General features: G+C 34.8%; 1 protein-coding gene across 1 annotated transcript in view; it reads right to left on the reverse strand.

The window, feature by feature from the left end:
- Nucleotides 1-15748, reverse strand: part of LOC149413564 (uncharacterized) — a 39716-nt gene extending 23968 nt beyond the window's left edge. The window contains exons 1-2 of the mRNA XM_089644391.1: nucleotides 15036-15748; nucleotides 1494-2583 (exon numbers count right to left, since the gene is read on the reverse strand). Of these exons, the coding sequence (XP_089500517.1) occupies nucleotides 1494-2583; nucleotides 15036-15533 (1588 nt within the window). The 5' untranslated portion in view covers nucleotides 15534-15748. The remainder of the gene's footprint in view (nucleotides 1-1493; nucleotides 2584-15035) is intronic.
- Nucleotides 15749-21247: the final 5499 nt, after the last annotated feature.

Genomic DNA, 21247 nt, shown 5'->3' on the forward strand with positions numbered 1-21247 from the left:
TGTGAGACGATTAAGGAAGGGGTTCGTTAATATGGGTCTTAAAGAGGCCCGCATTAAAGAAGGGGAAAAGACAGCTCGTTAAAGATGTATGCCTCCTTATACAAGAAAAAATCAGAGAACGAAGCCCACATCAACTGTGAACGGGTGTTCCGATCGTGCTCACCAGAATTATCTGCAGTAGCCATTGAAAGCTTTGTGTACCAAAGGTCAGAAACTTAAAAGAATATAACACATGTTCCATAGCTGACATCAGCCAATTTTCTCCTCAACTCATTTGAATTATTCTATTTAACCTCTCAGACAAAGACATTTATTTACTATGTGTTCCTTTGAGAACTGTCAAAACGTGATAATTTTTGTGTTATTTACGAGTTTTGCTAAAAATATCATAAAGAAATAACACTTTATATATTGAAGAAATATAATTAAAAACTATTAGTCACCTCAAAATATTAACCGTCCAAACTAAAATAATTTTAATAAATTATTTAGAAACGCAATAAATTATGAACGAACAAGATGACAGATTCAATCGGCTTAGATAATGCACTTCTACGTTCCATAGATATTCTTGAATACAGACGCGTAGCGTTATTCATTATCGATACTCTGTTTTTTAAATCATGGCAATCCGTATACTAGTGATGGAAATAAATCGATTTTTGTAAAATCTCGCGGGTTTACGTGAAAAGACGTTCTAATGTCTTGACCGCTATTATCATATTTACGTCTTTTGACGTTCTAATGTTCTGAGTGGTTAAAGTCAAATCATTTTATTTTCTTTCTGAACTTGTTCATTACGTTTAAATTGGACAGGCATTCTTTTTGGATATCCTCATTTGTACATTAGTAATTACACATGGTTTTATCATACTTGGTTATTGCCTGTTTGAAAATATCTTAACCCTTTGGGTTTTTTTTGTCCTTTTGTACACAGAACTCTGACAGCAGTAGAGAATTCTTGTGTACTTTACGGCACAAGCTGATATGAATTCATAAAAGTCGATCTATCTCATTTTGTATTACGGTGAGACATATGATTCAAGCAGTGTTCGTAGCCACTTTTAAAAGTTAACCATAGACACTTCCAAGTAATCATAATAATATATTACAAAAAATCATCAACCGGCATTGCTATCATGTTGCGAAAGATTTTCAAAGTTTGTAAATTTTGAATGAATTTTTTTTATACCAAATAACCTTCACAACACTGGGCATTTTGGGCTACGTTAAAAAACAGCAAATATATTTTGAAATTAATGTCAACCAGGTATATTTCCAAATAAATCATGAATCTTTTAAAGTAAATTGACAACAAAATTTCGCCAAAAAAGACCACAGTGGTAAATGAATATTATATAAACTAATAACAAATGGGTCGTCCAAGAAAACTACTTGGTTCATTTGACATATTACACATTAGGATTACCCCTTACAACTTAATTGTTAATTTAGTTGAATTGTATCAATTACAAGTAGTTTTTTTTATTTACCCCATAAGTAAGGTGTTTTGGTAGAGGATCCAGTAGAGGGTGGATTGGGACTCCAGGCCTCGCTGCTGTCAGCCCCGTCCGCCTCCCAAAGTCTCCCGAGCCGGGACTCGAACCCTATCTCGCCGTCCAACGAAGCCAACAGATCTTGACCCAAGCTGACGCACTCCAAATCAACGTCGTTGTTCCACGTCCTCACACTTCCATCAACCACCTTATCGTATATCTTAACTTCGCAACTCTTCGCTTTACCGGCAGATTGAGAATGATTCTCCTGCCCGTTGAGACTATGCGACGGCGATCCTTTTATATCAATCGGCTGGGAAGGCTTCTTCAAAATTGATATAGCGCCGATTTTTGTTTCTTTTCCTTCGTGTAATTGGTAATTTGGGACGATACTTGTAGCGGGCTTTGCAGTTATTTTTTCAATGTCTCTTTGCAGTATCGGAGCGGTCGTATTTGAAATCAAATTGGATAGGGCTGATTCGATGGATGTTTTCACAACGACTTGCGTTTCTTCCACGTTTTTATCCAAACAGTCGTACTTGCTGGTTGAAATATCTCTCTTAGTCTCGATGACAGGTGTATGAGAAATATTTCTGGGGTTGACAACGTCGCTTTGAACAAGAAATAACTCTTTTTCTTTGAAGATTTTGACTGGAGTCGCAGCTGATGTTGCTGGTGTATTTACAACTTCTGTCTTATGCGGAGTTGTCTCCAACAATTGAGATAACTTATGCCTTAGCCAAATGGGGTTAGATAGATCTGTAGATATGAAGGAATGCAATCGTTTGGCGAGGATGGAGGCTAGAAGCATAGCGTGGGGCGTTCCCCAAAGTTCCCAGGGCAGCAACTCCTTCAGGAAGGCTCGTGTGAGAAGCAAGCAATGGCTTTGGGTTGATTTTCCTTTGGTACATGTGGTGAGGGAATTTCTTTGGGCCGAAGTGGGATGGGAGTTTCTATAGTACTCTTCGATTCTTCCTTTACCCGTTCTTTCCAAGCGTTTGGAAGCTCGTTTATACTCCTTGCAATGGCGAAGGATTATTCCGAGGGAATCAGAACACAAGCTGACCGTGTCTACGTTGGGAGATATCTGAAAATAAAAAGTATGCATATTATTTAACACACATTAAATAAGGACAGATTGTAAATCAATGAAAATTATAAAATAAAATAATGTAATATTATTATTAGGCAATATCCTGTTTGCAAAACAGGATATGATTGAAAACATTGATCCTAGCCGAATTTTTTTCATTTTTATTACAGTAGGGATTTGAAACTTGAATGTTCATTTATTACTAGTTAGCCAGAAATTAGCCAAAACTTCAGCTTAGCCGAAATCTACATTTAGGATGTGTCGGATCGTGTTCTACTTTACTCGGGCTTGTGTATATTCCTCTAGAATAACTTATATGCGCACTTAAACACACATAAAAACACTCGTAATTTCAGGGTATATAGTGTTTTGTTTAAACTTATTTCAATAAGTTTAAGTTTCGGCTGAAACTTTAGTTGAGAATTTAGTTTTGGTCGGTCACTACTTATTACCCCCTAAATGATTCCTACAATAAACTTTCTACACAGCCCTAATACTATAAAAAATCAAGTTGTCACGGATATATTTATACATTTTTATAATATGTAACTAACTGACGTGTATCCGGCGGTGCTCGACTTTTCTCTGCTTTCTATTTTTTTTTTTTTTATATTAACTCCACACAGGAGGCACTGAAGAAAATAATTTCCCTCAGGGCCTATGTCATCTTTGGGGATGCTGTGTGGAGGGTCTTTTTGTGGAGAGGAAGGAGTGAACATGGGTCTTGAAGAGTCCCATGTTGTAGGAGGGAGGAAACACAGAGGCCGGCAGTTCGTTCCACAGCCGAGCTGTTGAACTTAAGAACAAATCGTAGAAGCGACCCGTTCTCATGTGACAAATGTCAACCGAGTACAAATGTTGGGCGCGCGTTTGGCGTGTATCCCGACTACGCACCGGTGCCGAAGGGATCAATGACGCTAGTTCCTCAGAGCATCTTCCATTGTAATACCGAAAGAACAAGGACAGCATACCTACCCGACGCCTGTGCTCTAAAGATTGCAGTCCGTTTTTGCACAGAGTCAAGGGTTTTTTTCAGGTATTTAGGGGCTCCGGACCAGAGATGGCTGCCAAATTCGACAGTAGGGCGCACTTGCGATTTGTACAGGGTCAGCAGTTGTGTACTATTAAAGTATCTGCGGGCCCTGTACAGTACGCCCAACTTCTGAGAGGCCAGCTTTACTCTGGCTTCGATGGAGCCCCCGTACCTGAGCTGGTCACTTATAGTTACACCAAGCATATCAATGGAAGGCCTGTTCGGAAGATTGCTTCCGTTGAAGGAGACTAGATTATCATTTGGATCCCTTTTAGACGTAATCAGACAGGATTGGGTCTTTGAAACATTAAATTCGACGAGATTATTTTTACCCCAGGAGGAAATACTCTCGAGATAACCGTCCATTCTCTGCTTCAAAGCCCTCCGAGCCGATGGAGTTTGAGTATAATATGCATGTATAATATTGTATATACCTTCCGGAAGAAATTCTCTAAATGACAGTGAAAACCCTATCAAAATCCATAGCATAGTTTAGAAGAAGGCCTTGAAATGTTTGGGGTTAATTTTGCAGACAGTGAAAAATTTAAAATTAATTAATTCATTTAAATTACTATTCACTGGGTTGGTGAGAAGCAATCTAGAGTATAATTCGACAATCTGGGCTCCATTGTATAAGATTCACCAACTAAAAATCGAGAGAGTGCAGCATAAATTTCTAAGATTTATTAATTATAAATTAGCAATTGATTTATTAATTATAAATTAGCAATTCCAGTCGAAGATCTTAATTACATCTTTTTAATGGACTTACTAAACTTGACCGACTTATTATCAAAGCGCGCAATGACTGATTTAGTTTGTCTTTTCAAAATAGCGAATGGCGGATCGGAAGCCATGGATTTAACGAACCTTATTACTTTGTGTGTACCCACGTGTAATACAAGACAGACTGCTCTCTATAATGTTCCAAAGTCTGTTAATAATTATTTCGAAAATTAGCCAACCAATTGCACTGATCAAATCCACGACATATCATCGCTCACTCTCACGACATATGTAATTGATTATCCCCTCGCTATCCCCCTTCCTCCTGTACTTGATGCTCACTTTTGTACATTATTCTATCAATTTAATATCGTACATGTCATTCATAATACACTACTCTTCAGTTATACTCATATATTATAACCAAATTGTACCCAACTATTACTCAACTAAATTAAAATGTTAAATATTATATACCAAAACTGTAGAGGACTACGTACTAAAACTGAGATTTTTCACAATAATATTCTTTTGAATGACGATTGCTTCATTTTCGGTATATCTGAGTCTTGGCTTATTGATTCTATTTTAGATCCGGAACTGGCACCAACTGAATTTTACAGTATTTTTAGACGGGATAGGACAAATAACTTTACAATTAATAGCATTAATACCCAATCAGATTCTCGTCGAGGCGGTGGAGTCATGATCATAACTCATAACAATCTTAACGCATACCCTCGCGAAGACTTGGTCTGTAATGCTGAATGCATTTGGGTAACTATTCCCCCGTCTAACTATACTTCAAAACGTACCATTCATGTTTCTTGTATATACTTACCACAGGGACATGGATATGAAAATGCTCTCAGTTCATTCCTTTGTTTGCTTGCTAACGTCAAAGATCAAAACCCAGATGATATTATTTTCGTAATTGGAGACTTTAATATGCCCACCATAACATGGAAACCACAAGATAATAATTCACACTTAACACCTGAAAATTTAAATTCAATTACTTCCTTACTTACTGACACAATCCATTACTCTGAACTGAACCAATACAATTCCATCAAAAATGCCAATAAACGTATACTAGATTTAGTTATCTGTAATGAGGAATGCCTTGTATCTCAAGCATACTACCCTCTTGTCAAAGAGGATTTACACCATCCATCGCTCAAAATCATACTACAATTAGACACACTTCCAACTATCAATGCTCCACCAAAAGAAATTTGTCGGTATGATAAAGCTGATTATGATTTAATAAACCAACACCTGTCTAAAACAGACTGGTCTTTTACTCACGATAATGCTGACGTTGACGAAGCAATTTATACTTTTTATGACATTTTAAATAACACCATTAACCAGTTTGTCCCCAAACGTTTCATCAAAAAGAAAAAATTTCCCAACTGGTACTCACCTCCCCTAATCAAAATCATAAATGAGAAACAAAGACTACACAAAAAATGGAAATCAAATAATAATCCAGTTGATTACATAGAGTTCTCTATCAAACGAATACAACAAAAACACTTACAGAAACATTGTTACACCCAATATATAAATTCAGTTGAGTCTAGTATTCCAACTAACAATAAAAGTCTCTGGAATTACGCTAAGAACAAAAATAGGACAAATGGCATACCACAAATCATGAACCTAAAAGACGAGTCAGGCACCGGTGCTCATCAAGTGTGCCAACTGTTCTGTAAACACTTCCAATCTACTTACGTAAGCGATGAGGGCACGGATGATCCCAGTAATATAGATAATTCTACCTGCGTTAATAATAATAACCCGATCGGGGACGTACAAATAAGCAACTCATTGGTCAATAAATACTTGAATGAATTGGATGTTACAAAGGGTGCGGGTAGTGATGGTATCTCGCCATTTTTTATCTCAAAATGTGCCAAAAATCTTGCATTTCCTTTAACTAACTTATTTAACATGTCTTTAAAAAAAGGAATATTTCCTACAAAATTCAAAGAAGCCATTATAATCCCCATCCATAAAACTGGTTCAAAAAGTAACATTGCAAACTATCGCCCAATCTCAATACTCACAGTATTTAGTAAACTCTTTGAGCGTATTGTGTACGATCAAATTTATATAACTATTGTCCGCAGCATACAAAATCAACAACATGGTTTTTTACAAAAAAGGTCAGTATTAACAAACTTAGTCAACTTTACTGAATACTTAACAAGCAATATGGATAATGGACACCAAGTAGATGTTATCTACACAGATTATTCGAAAGCTTTCGATAAATTAAATCCTCATTAAAAAATTACACCAATTAGGAATCCATGGCGACTTACTTAGATGGCTAACTTCATATCTGCAGAAAAGACTACAGTGCGTATCAGTTGAGGGAACTAAGTCTAGTTTCTTAACTGTGCCCTCTGGCGTACCGCAGGGTTCCCATCTGGGACCATTACTGTTTAATGTATATATATTTGATATTTATAAATGTTTTTTATATGCTAACTACCTTGCATATGCAGATGACAAAAAAATATACTTAGTAATCAAATCTATCAATGACTGCATAAAACTTCAAGAAGACCTAAATCGTCTTTTTGCATACTGTAAATTAAACAAATTAATCATAAACATTTCTAAGTGCAACAAATTATCTTTTACGCGCAACAAAAATAAAATTTATTTTAATTATAACTTTCATGATACACATATCAATGAAATAGAATCAATCCGTGACCTTGGGGTAGTACTGGATGTAAAACTAAATTTTATCAAACACATTAACGAAGTAATCAACAAAGCCAATAAAATTTTGGGATTTATAATTCGTATATCTAAACCTTTTCGCAATATTAAAACCATGTATTCCCTTTACACCACGTATATCCGCCCCCACTTAGAATACTGCACACTAATTTGGGCACCGTTCTACCAATGCCATATTGACAGAATCGAAAGTGTGCAAAACAAATTTTTTAAACACATAAATTATAAATTTAATTTACTCTTTGCAAATAACACCGAATCCTTAAAATTTCACAACTTTACTCCACTTCAAACACGTAGATTAATATCTGATCAAATATTTTTATACAAAATTCTGAATAACGGCCTGGACTCTCCTGAACTCGTAAATTATTTAAGAATTCACATACCTACAAGGCCAACCAGACAAAACCATTTTTTTCATTTGCCCGCGTGCAGAACCAACCTTAGAAAAAATTCTCCAATCCCCCGTATATGCGCGCAATATAACACGCAATTTAATAATATCGATATTCTTAATAATACTCTTGTGAAATACCGAAACGAAGTCAAGCGCACGACCACAAATATTAATTAAATCAATGTACAGTTATAGAAAAGGTACAACATGAGCGTCTCCTGTCCCCATCCCATCTCCCTCTGCCTCTTGCCCTTTCCTATTCCTTCTTCCTTCTAATATATTTAAATGATTTTTATTTTTTTTGTTAATTTCATTTTCATTTTCAGTTAATGGTTATAACCAATTACAATCTTGTATTATATCACATTAACCAACATTAGCATAAGAAACTATTTTGGCTTACCTCATATGTAACCTCTTGTATAACTAATCCTGTAAAAAAAATGCTGTTTGTTTCTTACAATAAATAAATAAATAAATAAATAAATTACTAGATAACCGTTGTATGTCAAACCAATATTTTGTCTAGGATAGATATGTATTTGTAACTGATCCACAAAATGTCTTTTTTCTTACGTGCACACTTTATCTTTATATTAATTTTTCTATGTTCCATATAACACCCAATCAAGCGTAACAAATGTTTGTTATTATTATGTAATGAGCAGGCAGCATTCTGCTGATGCGCTCATATCTGATTTCACAACAAGTTTGCCAGTAATTGAGTTGTTTTAAGTTTGAACTAAGTCCTTTCTTCTCTCCAAATGTGAATCCAATAGAGCTTTGAATTGATTTATATTTGTTGCATCGATGACATGTTGTGGGAGTTTGTTCCAAGCATCCACTACTCTATTTGCAAGGAAGTGTTTTCTAGGATTAGATGCAAAAGGCGTTTTGGTAATTTTTTTTGAGTGTCCACGGAGATTTATATTTTTATTAGTAGTGAAGATTTCTTGGATGCTAGGGCAACTGTAATGTCCAGATAAAATTTTGAAAGTCTCGATCAAGTCACCCCTTTCTCTTCTTTCTTGTAAGGTTGGTAATCTTAGTTCCTTGAGTCTATCTTCGTATCGTAGATCTTTCAGAGCTCTTGGTATTTTAGTGAAACGTCTCTGTACTCTCTCTAACAGATTTATATCCTTTGCGAAGTAAGGACTCCATATTTGGAAAGCATATTCCAGGAGAGGTCGCACATATGTTTTATATATTTTTAACATCATGTCCGGTGTTAGGTCAATGTTGATTACAAATTTGTTTTACAACAAATCATTCTTGTTTATTCTTATACAAATGTTAAGCTATGTTCTGTATAATAACCAATCTGGCATTATAAAGGTTTGGTAAATACTAACATGCTTAACAACAAACATTTCATATTTATTTTACTAAGATCAACATTGTTCTTGTTAGTAAAATAAATATATTCCGGGATTCATGTAGACCAATTTTTAAAAATCTCAAACTTCTCGCAGTGTTGGACATATACAGGGTGTATCGGCACTAACCCGACAAACTTTAACCAGCTATTCCTTAGCACATTTGGAGTAAAAAATGTTATGTGCACTTTGCTGTCCGGTAACGTTTTTTTTTAATAAAAAATTAATTAAACATATTTTCACCACATGTCACCACTGTTTTATCCTTTGTCAAAATTTGAAAGCAACATCGCAACTTAACTCGCGTGTCGCTGCGAACGAAGCCCGTATTACATAATCCAGTACCAGAAAATAAATATTTTATTTAACAATAATGATTATTCACATTTTTCGTATGCGAATCACTGATTGTCTTCTTGTATTGTACACATCAGTTTTATTTTTGTATCTAAATTGTTTCACCTCTGGAATGCTCTGGTTTCACCTCTTACGCGTTTCACGTATTAAATAGTCTAATTTTGAAACTAAAAAACTAATTAGTAGATTTCCCAAATTTATAATCGAAGTCCAATAATTCTGAGAACTTTTAAAAACAATTTTCCTCACTTATGTACTTATCAATAATAATAATTAGATTATTTGAACAGCGCCGTTGTTTTTTAAATCACCGTAAGTGCCCTGTCAAAATGTTACTTGCTAGGCTATCCTACAACGTATATTTTTTAATAAATTTAGTTATTTACAACTTCGCGGAATGTGATTTATGAATATTATTGCTTATGTTAAAAGCCTTCCAGAATTACCGGAATATAACGAGCAGCTTGACACACTTAAGTTTATTTCCACTAATTTGAAGGTACAAAGAATGTATAGTTTTAAACACAATCCCGATGAATCAAAAAACGGTTCATATAAAACTGCTGCGCAACACACTCACACAAAGGAAAGCACTCACACAAACGTCATGACTGCATTGGACTGACCACCTGCAAATGAATGCTGCCAGATTGCTAATTTATTTACATAATAATTATTAAATTTTATTTAAAATATCGCAAATTTTTTAAAAAATCGACAATAAATTACAACTATAATTTAAAAAAATATTCTTAACCCCACGCTTTTTCGTAATTGATTAATTAATTCAGAATTTAAAAGTTGCTTGAAATAACTAGCCGTATTTGGTGACCAAATCTGAATATCCAGGTTTAGAATTTAAGCAATGCTTGAAATAACTAGCCGTATTTGGTGACTAGATCTGAATATCCAGGTTTAGAATTTAAACAATGCTTGAAATAACTAGCCGTATTTGGTGACCAGATCTGAATATCCAGGTTTAGAATTTAAACAATGCTTTAAATAACTAGCCGTATTTGGTGACCAGATCTGAATATCCAGGTTCAGAATTTAAACAATGCTTGAAATAACTAGCCGTATTTGGTGACCAGATCTGAATATCCAGGTTCAGAATTTAAACGTTGCTTGAAATGACTAGCCGTATTTGGTGACCAGATCTGAATATCCAGGTACTTCCTCACCTTCCACTCCTTCCCTTAGCCATAAAACTTTCCCCAATTCAACATAAAAATTGTGTAGATATATCGGATGTTATGAAATGCATGATAATTAGACCCCAAAATACTTAATTATTCAGGGAAATAAACCCCTGAGTCATCAGTTGGAAATACCAACGACATTAAGTGAAATTTTAAACAATGCAATAATAGGAATTAGCAAATAATAATTTACGACAATTTACTCGGAAATCAATAAAGCCAGGATAATAAAAATAGAAAGTTATCACTTACGTCGTCTGTAAGTGGCTTCACCACAGTTTGATAATGCCGTCAGAAGGTGAAACAGCTGTCACGCGTAATAATAATTACAACTAGCAGAACTTGTTTATAAACACACTGTTTTTATAAATTTAATAATAAGACTGTTAAAAATTTAAAAAAATCTCTAAATTGAAATGGAGTTCTACAAACTAAACTTAAAATCAAATAAATTTATTGCGAAGGTTCAAAGTACTGTACTGTAATATAATATTAAATAATTTTTACGTGTTTAATTATTGTTTGAAGTCAGATTAAAGCGATTAAAAAACCCACCTGGCAATTCTTATTCGAGTTTCGTTGTATACTTACGTATTGGCGCGCTTTTACAATAACAATGGTATGGCATCATTCGTCTCATTTTTAACTATTATTATTTAGTGTGTAGGAAAGAGCGAAGATGGTTTTCGACACACTTGCTTATAAAAGCCCACACGGGACTTGAGACAGAATACGTGTGAAAGAGATGACAGTAGCGCGGCGTTGCCAAGTACTTTACCCCTTTACTGGGGCAGTAACGGAGTGTGGAAATTTTATTTATTTTTTGTTTTTAAAAGAAAAAAAATGTTACCGGACAGCAAAGTGCCCATAACATTTTTTACTCCAAATGTGCTAAGGAATAGCTGGTTAAAGTTTGTCGGGTACGTGCCGATACACCCTGTATATATATAATGGAGTTATGTCTGTTAGTTCGATCATCTCCAGAAAAGTTTCCACAAAAAAACTCAACACATAAACAAGCTACAAGGTTCACAGAAAACTTATTAATCCCAAAGGCAAACAAAACTATATTTCAAAAAGGACCACACTACATGGCCATTAAAGTACATAACAACCTTTCACGTAGCATCAAACAAATAACCGACATACTTAAATTTAAATCATCATTAAAAACATTTCTTTTAAACAAATGTCACTACACCTTAAATGAATACCTTACATAAATTAAATACCTCAGTTTTTTAAATTTTTATTTACATACATTTGTTAACATGTAATTTTTGGGTTATGTAATATAATGTGTATTTGTAACCTATAAGCTATTACCTAGAGATGGCAAAATTTCGTTTTAACTAAAAACACGAAAAAATATTTATGGTTCGAAAATAGGGCATTTATAAGTTTTCTTTGCGTTTCAAGGCATTTAAAAGTGTTTCCAGTGATTTCTATTTAGCAAATTAACGCGAAAAACGTGATTTTGGCCGTATATCAGCTAAATTATTCTATTTAGCGAAATAGGCGCGAATTTCCCGAAAATACCGGGTATTAAAATAATATGTGAGAATTTCAAAAAATCTATATTTATCAGTGGAAATAAGTGATTAAAAATCATCTCTAACTTCAGCTCGCGCTCCACCGACTGTGTGCGTAAACGCTTTCCGAGAATATAGCGTATTTCAGAAGTCAAAGAACCATACAAATTGGAGAAGCTGATACAGTAATATTTTGTCCAGTACAACTAAAGAAGAATTGAGAAAAATGCATAAGGTAGGTAGTTTCATGTGAATGAGCAGGGAAAAGTATTATGCCTACTTTATTTCATTTTTGGAAGCCTTTCCTAAGATTTTTTTATAATTTTGTTACTATTTTACGTGTAAGTATTTAATATTTTTATACTGTAGGCTAAAATTGCTTTTTGACATTACACAAATTGTGCGAAATAAATTACGCCTATTGATGTTAATCGCAATCTGCATTTGTTGTGTTTGTGTTCGACCCGTACTTAGAGTTTCCTTCCTTATTAATTTAATATTAAAATTAATTATTTATAATCTTTCACATGGAAATACTCGCAAATGAAGGTTAAACATATATTTTACAAAAAATACTTAAAATATGCGCTAAAAACATTCAGGAAATACATTTTTTTCTATTTTGCTACAAAACGCTAAATTATGCCTCAAAATGCTATAAAACGCGAAATTTCCAATTGTTAATGCTAAAAAATCTGAAAATTAATGCTAAATTTTGCCATCTCTAGCTATACCCTTTGTACTTTGTATTTTTTTGAAATATATTTTTTTTTTTAATTTTGAATTTCAATTTCAATTTTGTTACTAACCACATGCTAGAGTTTTTTAATAAAAAGTATTTTTTTTAAAATCAGGTTTTTTTAAATGTTTAAACGTAAAATACATCGCTAACTTTCACAAGCGTTACTCCTGTTAGCTAAAAATATAATGCTGCAAGTCGAAACCGGCGAGCGTCACTTGGCCTACCAGAAATTGGAACGCATTTAGCTCGCGAGTGTGACTCGTTTAAAAGCATTAAGCGGTTAAATATTGTTCCGCTACTACTTTCATAGTACCTTAACCTTTAACTGTGGACGCCGGGTCTCAGAGGCCCAGCCCCTTCTTCAATTTCTCGGAATAAACACCTTCCCCGCACGTCTCAGTAGCTTCAGTTTTAGTTGTGTTTGGACCAAGGAGGGAGAAAGTCGCGTCGGCTGGCACTTATCACGTTAGTAATAATCATTTAAAATTTATCAGGGTCTGTGAGACCCGCTGACAATAATTTTCATACAAATATACTCGGGCCTATGTGACCCACCTACTATAATTCTCTTACATTTTAACATTATAATCTTTTTTAATTTGTTCTAGATTTTGAAAACAAAATGGCAGACAGTAGTGAGCCGAGATCAGCTGTGAAACGTGATGCCCAACCAACAAAAGAAAATTCCAGGCGTAAAGTCATGCTTGTACACAGCCAGTTTGTCTTCAGTGTTCCAAGCCTCTATGTTCTGAATGCCAGTAATTTTACATAAGTTTGATCCTTGTCAGAAGTTTATTTTATTTCTATTAGGAGGGGTTTTTTTATGAGGTTTTATTACTGTTTTCTTAATTAGCTAGGAAAAATGATTAGTTTTGATGTATGTAATACCTACTATAATTAAGGAGCCTTAATATGATCTCAAGTCAATTAAGACTGAAAACTGACTAAATTTGTTAAATTTAGAGATAATTATTAAAATATGAATAAAAGTTGATTATTTTTATTACTCGATCTTTTATTTATAAATAATTTATACGTATAAACTCCTTGCTAAAGTCAGATTGGTCCAGGTATGAAAATTAGAAGAATTTTATGAAGGGGTCCGTGTGACCCGACGTCCATGGGAGTGTGATTTTTATTTCACGTCCAAAGTTAAGGGTTAAGTACCTTATTATTTATTGAACCAATATTATTTACAACTCTCCACGACAACTAGTATTGTACCTGCTTATATTGTCTGTACTCGGCCTGTTGTGCTATGTAAGATACACTCATTATTGTAATCCTGATCAGTTTACCTTAAACATTGTATACATGTAAAAGCCATCATGGCATGAATAAGTAAATAAAAAGAACTAAGCTCACAAACAGAGGGATGCGGAAAGCGACTTTACTTTAGTATAATAGACAAGAGAAGAGATATACAACTTTTCTTCATTTAATTTCAAGCTACTGCATGTTTGCAAAAGATATTTTAGGAACAGTATATTTATTGGGATTGTTAAAGTCCCAGGTTGGGTTGGTTGGAATAAATGGCAATTTGGCAATAAGATTGAAAGTTAGAAAAATTTAGTTAAATTATTAAAATAATCCAAACAAACAACCTAAAAATGGTAAAGTTGTCGAATTCCACCTCATGCAAAAAACTTTAAAAAAAACAACACTTGATTTCAATTTAAATATCTAAATGAGACAACTATTTAAGTCGGGGATTTACGAAAACATGCACAAAATAGGTGTTAGTTTGGGTTATTTTAATAATGTATGCATATTTCCTAACCTTCAAATTTAACTTTGAGAAAAAATTGAAAAACTAATTGTTGTTTCTTGTAGTAATTAAAATGAAACCAAGTGCTATTTATAATGTTTATGCGTATTAAGCGTGAGGCGGATTTCAACAACTTTATCACCACTGTGCGTGTTTACATCTCGTTCGGCTAAAATAGTTGTCTCCGTTGAAAATTTAAGTTGAAATCAAGTGTTGTTTTTTTAAAGAGCCTTTGCATGAGGCGGAATTTGACAACTTTACCAAAACAATAACAGTGAAAAGACATTCATAGGACAATACATAATTTAGTGAAGGTCGCAACAAACTATGTTGGATTAGAAAATTGACTTTGCATAAAAGCTGTTTCAATGATACCAATACCAGAATATATTTTTCCACTACAATAAATGTGTTTTATGCAAAATATCAACACAATGTTGTATTTATAATTAAAATGTAGAAACGAAACTATTACTAGCGCAAATATTACTAATTTTAACATCCAACATTGTTCTTTGAGACCGTTGTCATGGAACTTGTAATTTAGTACCTGAAATATTTTTGTTACCATTTGATCAAGTAGTTCTTTGCAAGCGAAAGGAAAAGCAATTTCTTTAGACACGTATTGAGAGTACCATGCCCAAACAAACTTCCTCTCAATAACACTGGCAATGGTACTAATATCCGAACAAGAAGACATGTTAATGGCTTTCTTCCTTTGCTCAATTTCAATTTTACTCTGTCGAACATCTTTCCCAGTCAGAATCTTTTTGAAAATATGAATCACAGACGACACAATATTGATTTTTGAATGCTTAGATGATATATCAAATTGCAGTTCTGTCTTCAAAGGCGTGTTTTGCTCCAGCAGAAATTGAATATCGCGACATGTCACCCATATGGATAAAACTATCACAGAAACCGTGTATATAAACAGCCAGACATTGTATATTGTCGACTGTATGAATACATTTGAAAGCAACAGAAACAAAACGGTTCCGAGTGAAAATAAAATTACTCTTTCGCACCAATTGCTTCGACCCCACATTTTTTACTGCGGCGTTTAGATATTTAATTTTAACATTTCATATAGAAGTATACGTGTAGTTAAGTGTCTTCGTATCACATTATGATAAACACTTTTCACCAGAGGATATTCTCAAATAGTAATACTATTGATTACAATATAGTATTATATCTTGTTTTCGACGAAAGTGTATTGTATACAATACAACCTGATACAACACAACCGCACTTCAACCAAATTTGACAGTTGACAGTTAAAAGAAGCGAGGAAATGTTGCCAGAAACAATCCGATCGATAATAATTTTATTTTATTTTTGGAATAAATGAGTAATATTAAATCATTGAAGGCTATATTAGCGACTCTCAAACGAAAATTTGAAACAGAAAAATCAAACTAATTTGGTTTGGGAAGACTCTTGCAATCATACATAAAGATAACAGTCAATAAAATATGCATTAAGAAAGTGAAGATAATGTTGGTAGTTCACTTTGGAAGTATGATATAATTTAAAATGACTGAATGGGATAGGGTCGAATTAGCTCAGTGGTAAAGCAAAGCCCCGGAAAGGCTGAGTTCCTGGGTCCAATTTCGAGATGCAACCGAATTTTTTTGCTTTTGCTGTTTCAGATTCGAGTTTAATAAGTTTTTCGCCTTTCTTTTGTAAATTATTAAAAAGATTTGTTTAAAAATTTACTTATTAGAATTCTTTAGTCTTACACACAACAAAATTTATCGGGAACACAAAAAAATATTATTCTAAAGGTTTTAAACGTTCAATGAACTCCCCTTTTTAAAGAACAGTTTTTCGTGGGTTATGTCTCAATGTTGAGAAGTTAAAATTTTACATGGACCTAAGGAGGACTTTTTTTTATAATTACACATTTTTACACCTTTTGTCTGCAAAATATTGGATTTCTTTTTTTACCGTGGTTTCGACGAAAATTGGAATAATATATTAGGGGTGAGAGGAATGAACCTCGGGAAAGACCAGGCTTATGCGAGCCTAAAAAGAAATACTATAGATTGTGTACTCTAGTGATGAAAAGACCAACATTACGTTTTGTATTTTTTTGGTATTTTTTGCCGAATATTTTTTTTTTGTTTTTTTTTTATATTACAGGAGGCCCTGAAGAAAATAATTTCCCTCAGGGCCTATGTCATCTTTGGGGATGCTGTATGGAGGGTCTTTTTGTGGAGAGGAAGGAGTGAACATGGGTCTTGAAGAGTCCCATGTTGTAGGAGGGAGGAAACACAGAGGCCGGCAGTTCGTTCCACAGCCGAGCTGTTGAACTTAAGAGCGAATCGTAGAAGCGACCCGTTCTCATGTGACAAATGTCAATCGTGTACAAATGTTGGGCGCGCGTTTGGCGTGTATCTCGACTACGCACCGGTGCCGAAGGGATCAATGACGCTAGTTCCTCAGAGCATCTTCCATTGTAATACCGATAGAACAAGGACAGCATACCTACCTGACGCCTGTGCTCTAAAGATTGCAGTCCGTCTGTTAAGATTGGGGAATCTATCAAACGGACCGCCCGTTTTTGCACAAAGTCAAGGGTTTTTTTCAGGTATTTAGGGGCTCCGGACCAGAGATGGCTGCCAAATTCGACAGTAGGGCGCACTTGCGATTTGTACAGGGTCAGCAGTTGTGTACTATCAAAGTATCTGCGGGCCCTGTACAGTACGCCCAGCTTCTGAGAGGCCAACTTTACTCTGGCTTCGATGGAGCCCCCGTACCTGAGCTGGTCACTTATAGTTACACCAAGCATATCAATGGAAGGCCTGTTCGGAAGATTGCTTCCGTTGAAGGAGACTAGATTATCATTTGGATCCCTTTGAGACGTAATTAGACAGGATTGGGTCTTTGAAACATATATATAGAATATAATCGACGTATGGCCACAAAATCGATATAAATTATTCAAATTTAATAATTCCTTTTTTTTATGTTATATAAAATATACCATATTATGGTTTACAGTAGTAGCTAAGTATTTAGGTACCTACTTACAAATGTTTCGGAAGAAATTTTGGTTTTGATTTATATAAGCAAAAAATTAAAAGATACTTTTTTGAACGCGATTATACCGTTGTTGACACACAAGTTGACCATAAGTAGTATTAGTTTTATGGCAGTTTTTTTTTCTATGGCGTTATAAAAAGTTGATCACTAGACAAGGTGATTGGTTTATTTATGAGACAAGGTGTACTGGGGTAAAGTGCAGTAACTTCCAGGGCCGGCCCAATTGGAGCAGTCTGCTCCGGGTGGCGTATTTCCAAGATGCTGACAATACCTATCACCTAACAGTCCAAACACATCGCCTTTGAGATTATTTTTCATAAAAACGGCGCTAAACAAAAATGCAATTCCGAATATTATTGATTAGATAGATCACCTACCTGACAAGGGGCGCCAAAATTTTATTCGCGCCAGGTGCTGTTTGGCTCAGGGTCAGCCCTGATAATTTCGGTAGGTGATTCTACAATTCTACATGATATTTGTTTGAAATATTTTTTCCATCCAAAAGTACAATTAAAATAATTAATCAATAATTGACCGGTCAGTGGTTGAGTGGGCATAGCGCTTGGGTCTTACCCGAGCGTCGCGTGTTCGATTCCTCGGCTGGCTAAGTCCTCCATCACAACACAAGCAACATTTTCGGCTTTCTGTGATGGTAGTAGGAGATTTTCAAACATTGTTGGGTTATTCGTAACCCGGGAATGTTTGTCTTTCTTTTAAAAAAAAAAGAAAAAAAAAAAAAAAAAAGTTGAATTGTCATTTTGTGATACCTACGAGTATATGTTGAGTAATCCGGTCACCAATTTTGTGATACCTACGAGTATATGTTGAGTAATCCGGTCACCAATCTTGTGATACCTACGAGTATATGTTGAGTAATCCGGTCACCAATCTTGTGATACCTACGAGTATATGTTGAGTAATCCGGTCACCAATCTTGTGATACCTACGAGTATATGTTGAGTAATCCGGTCACCAATCTTGTGATACCTACGAGTATATGTTGAGTAATCCGGTCACCAATCTTGTGATACCTACGAGTATATGTTGAGTAATCCGGTCACCAATCTTGTGATACCTACGAGTATATGTTGAGTAATCCGGTCACCAATCTTGTGATACCTACGAGTATATGTTGAGTAATCCGGTCACCAATCTTGTGATACCTACGAGTATATGTTGAGTAATCCGGTCACCAATCTTGTGATACCTACGAGTATATGTTGAGTAATCCGGTCACCAATCTTGTGATACCTACGAGTATATGTTGAGTAATCCGGTCACCAATCTTGTGATACCTACGAGTATATGTTGAGTAATCCGGTCACCAATCTTGTGATACCTACGAGTATATGTTGAGTAATCCGGTCACCAATCTTGTGATACCTACCACTGTACTGTTTAGGTACACTAGAAGAGTGTCTAGAACCGTCTGTAGGTTTCTGAACTCTAAAAAAAATTAAATAATTTTAAGAGAAATTGTAAACTCTATATGACCAAGATCACAATCAATGGGTGAAAACCAAAATATATAATTTGAAAAAAATTTTGGAGTAAATAAAATAAAAGAGCAGTGGCATTTTTGCATCTCAGGTTTTTAAACTGGCTATTTTGCATCTCATTGAAATTCACTTGCCCAGGTTCATCGGGTGAGGTGTGTTCAGGATGCCTCTGCCCACCAGCTTCGTGCCAGATCGGGAGAGGCTGGTTTGGAGAGACCCTTTGACCTTAACAACTGGTATCTCAACCCATCGCCTTGGCATACTGATCCCTAGATTCCTACCTTTTCCTTCCCAGAATATCCTCTACTATGTATTATCAATAGCCCCACGCGTAGCCTAACTACACTTGCAACTCGAGTCTGTTTCCCTTGTAATCCGAGGAATTGTAATTGTAAAGCTTAAGGGCGCAGACGCCGAGTCTCACTTGCAGGCGGAACGATCTCTCCGTTTATCCTTTGGAGGGACTGCAGCTCAGCTGATTTGGTCAATTCAAATATTCTCATCGCAATTTTTCTTTAAAGTTCTCTTCTTTCATATTAATAAACTTTACTTTCAGCAATACAAGTGATGGAGATGAGATGGAGTGATACAGTTATATGAAATAAATTACTAACGACATGTAGCACTTGCATACTGCCTGCTAACAATGTATACCCGGACATTGGAGGTCTAGTCATTTTAATAAAAATTTATAGCTTCCCTTTATGAAGAAAAAATTAGAGTCCTGGCATGTATGATGAAGGAGGAACCCACCTGTTTCGTTAGAACGCCATGGGAAAGTGGTGTGCACCCTCCAATATGACATCTTACCAGATAATGTGTTAATATATATAAACAGATGAAATATATAATCTACAATATGTAGCTTCCCCAGCTGATGTTTTTAAAGGCCCAAGGTTCAGATTCTGCTTCTGTGTTTAAAAAAGAAGAATTGGTAGTAAAACTTGCATATCTGGCGGACATATTCGCTCATTTAAATGAGCTCAACAGAAAAATGCAAGGTAAGAATCCTTATATTTTAACGTCTTCGGAAAAAATTGAAAGCTTTCGCGCTAAATTGGTATAATGGATGAGCCACGCTGTCAATGTTAGTAATGAATTGTTTCCAAATGTCATGGCTGCCGATTCAGAAACAAAGTGCAGGCTTTGATAGTGAAACACTTGGAGCTATTAGCAGAAAAAATGAACTGTAATTTTGCTAAGTGTTGACCTACAACCTATGGATTGGGTACGAAATCCACTCTCGGTTAACATTTCCCTTGGACACTTACCGATAAACGAGCATGATGAATTCATGGAGTTAAAAACTGATTGGACATTAAAACTAAAATTTTCTAAAGTAGGGCTAGAACATTTTTGGCTGCATGTAAAAAATGAGTATCCACTGCTTTCAAAGCGTGCTGTTGAAAATATATTACCATTTGCCACAACCTACTTATGTGAATTGGGATTTTCTTCTCTCACTACTATTAAATCGAAAGAAAGAGAACGCCTGAGGACGATCAATGAAGAGATGAGAGCAGCCTTATTAACGGTTGCTCCAAATTTTGATCACCTGTTCTCAGTTAAACAGGCTCACATTTCTCACTAAACATCTTTTTGTATCAGGTATATTGATTTTATTAATAAATAAACATTGCTTTTTTCTTTGGTACCTATAAAAACTTTTGATTTGATAGGTGTACCTTGAACACAAAAAGTTTGCGGAACACTGCTCTTAAGGATAGTAAAAACCCTATCAAAATCTGTTGCGTAGTTTAGAAAATCTAAGTGAAGTGATAGCGACTTTATTTTATACTATTTGCTAGCTAATGTGTTCCCAGCGTAACATATACCATCGTTAACTTTTTTAAGATATACAATTTGGTACTACATTACATTGATATATCTCATAAGGTTTAGCCAGCATTAGCTATGTAAACACTCGAAAATGTATATTTTTACGACTTGATTATAAAACATCACTTCTCTACTTTCTATAAATATAATATGCATGTTTTATATAAGAAAAGTCGAGCAACGCCGGGAAAACGTCAGCTTGTAGTACATAAAGTAAAAATATTGTAAGATAGAAAAGAAAAATAATAAAATATATACAAAATAATATAAAGAGAATAAATCAGAAATTGGTTCCATTGCTTGTAATTAGGACCCTGCCAGAAGTCCAGTGCTGCCAGTACGAGCATTTTCGCTTGTGGCTAGTAGCATTTTG

This window comes from Hesperophylax consimilis, chromosome 21 (assembly GCF_061612785.1).
Source record: "Hesperophylax consimilis isolate HC1 chromosome 21, BYU_Hcon_1.0, whole genome shotgun sequence".
NCBI classification, from domain to species: domain Eukaryota; kingdom Metazoa; phylum Arthropoda; class Insecta; order Trichoptera; family Limnephilidae; genus Hesperophylax; species Hesperophylax consimilis.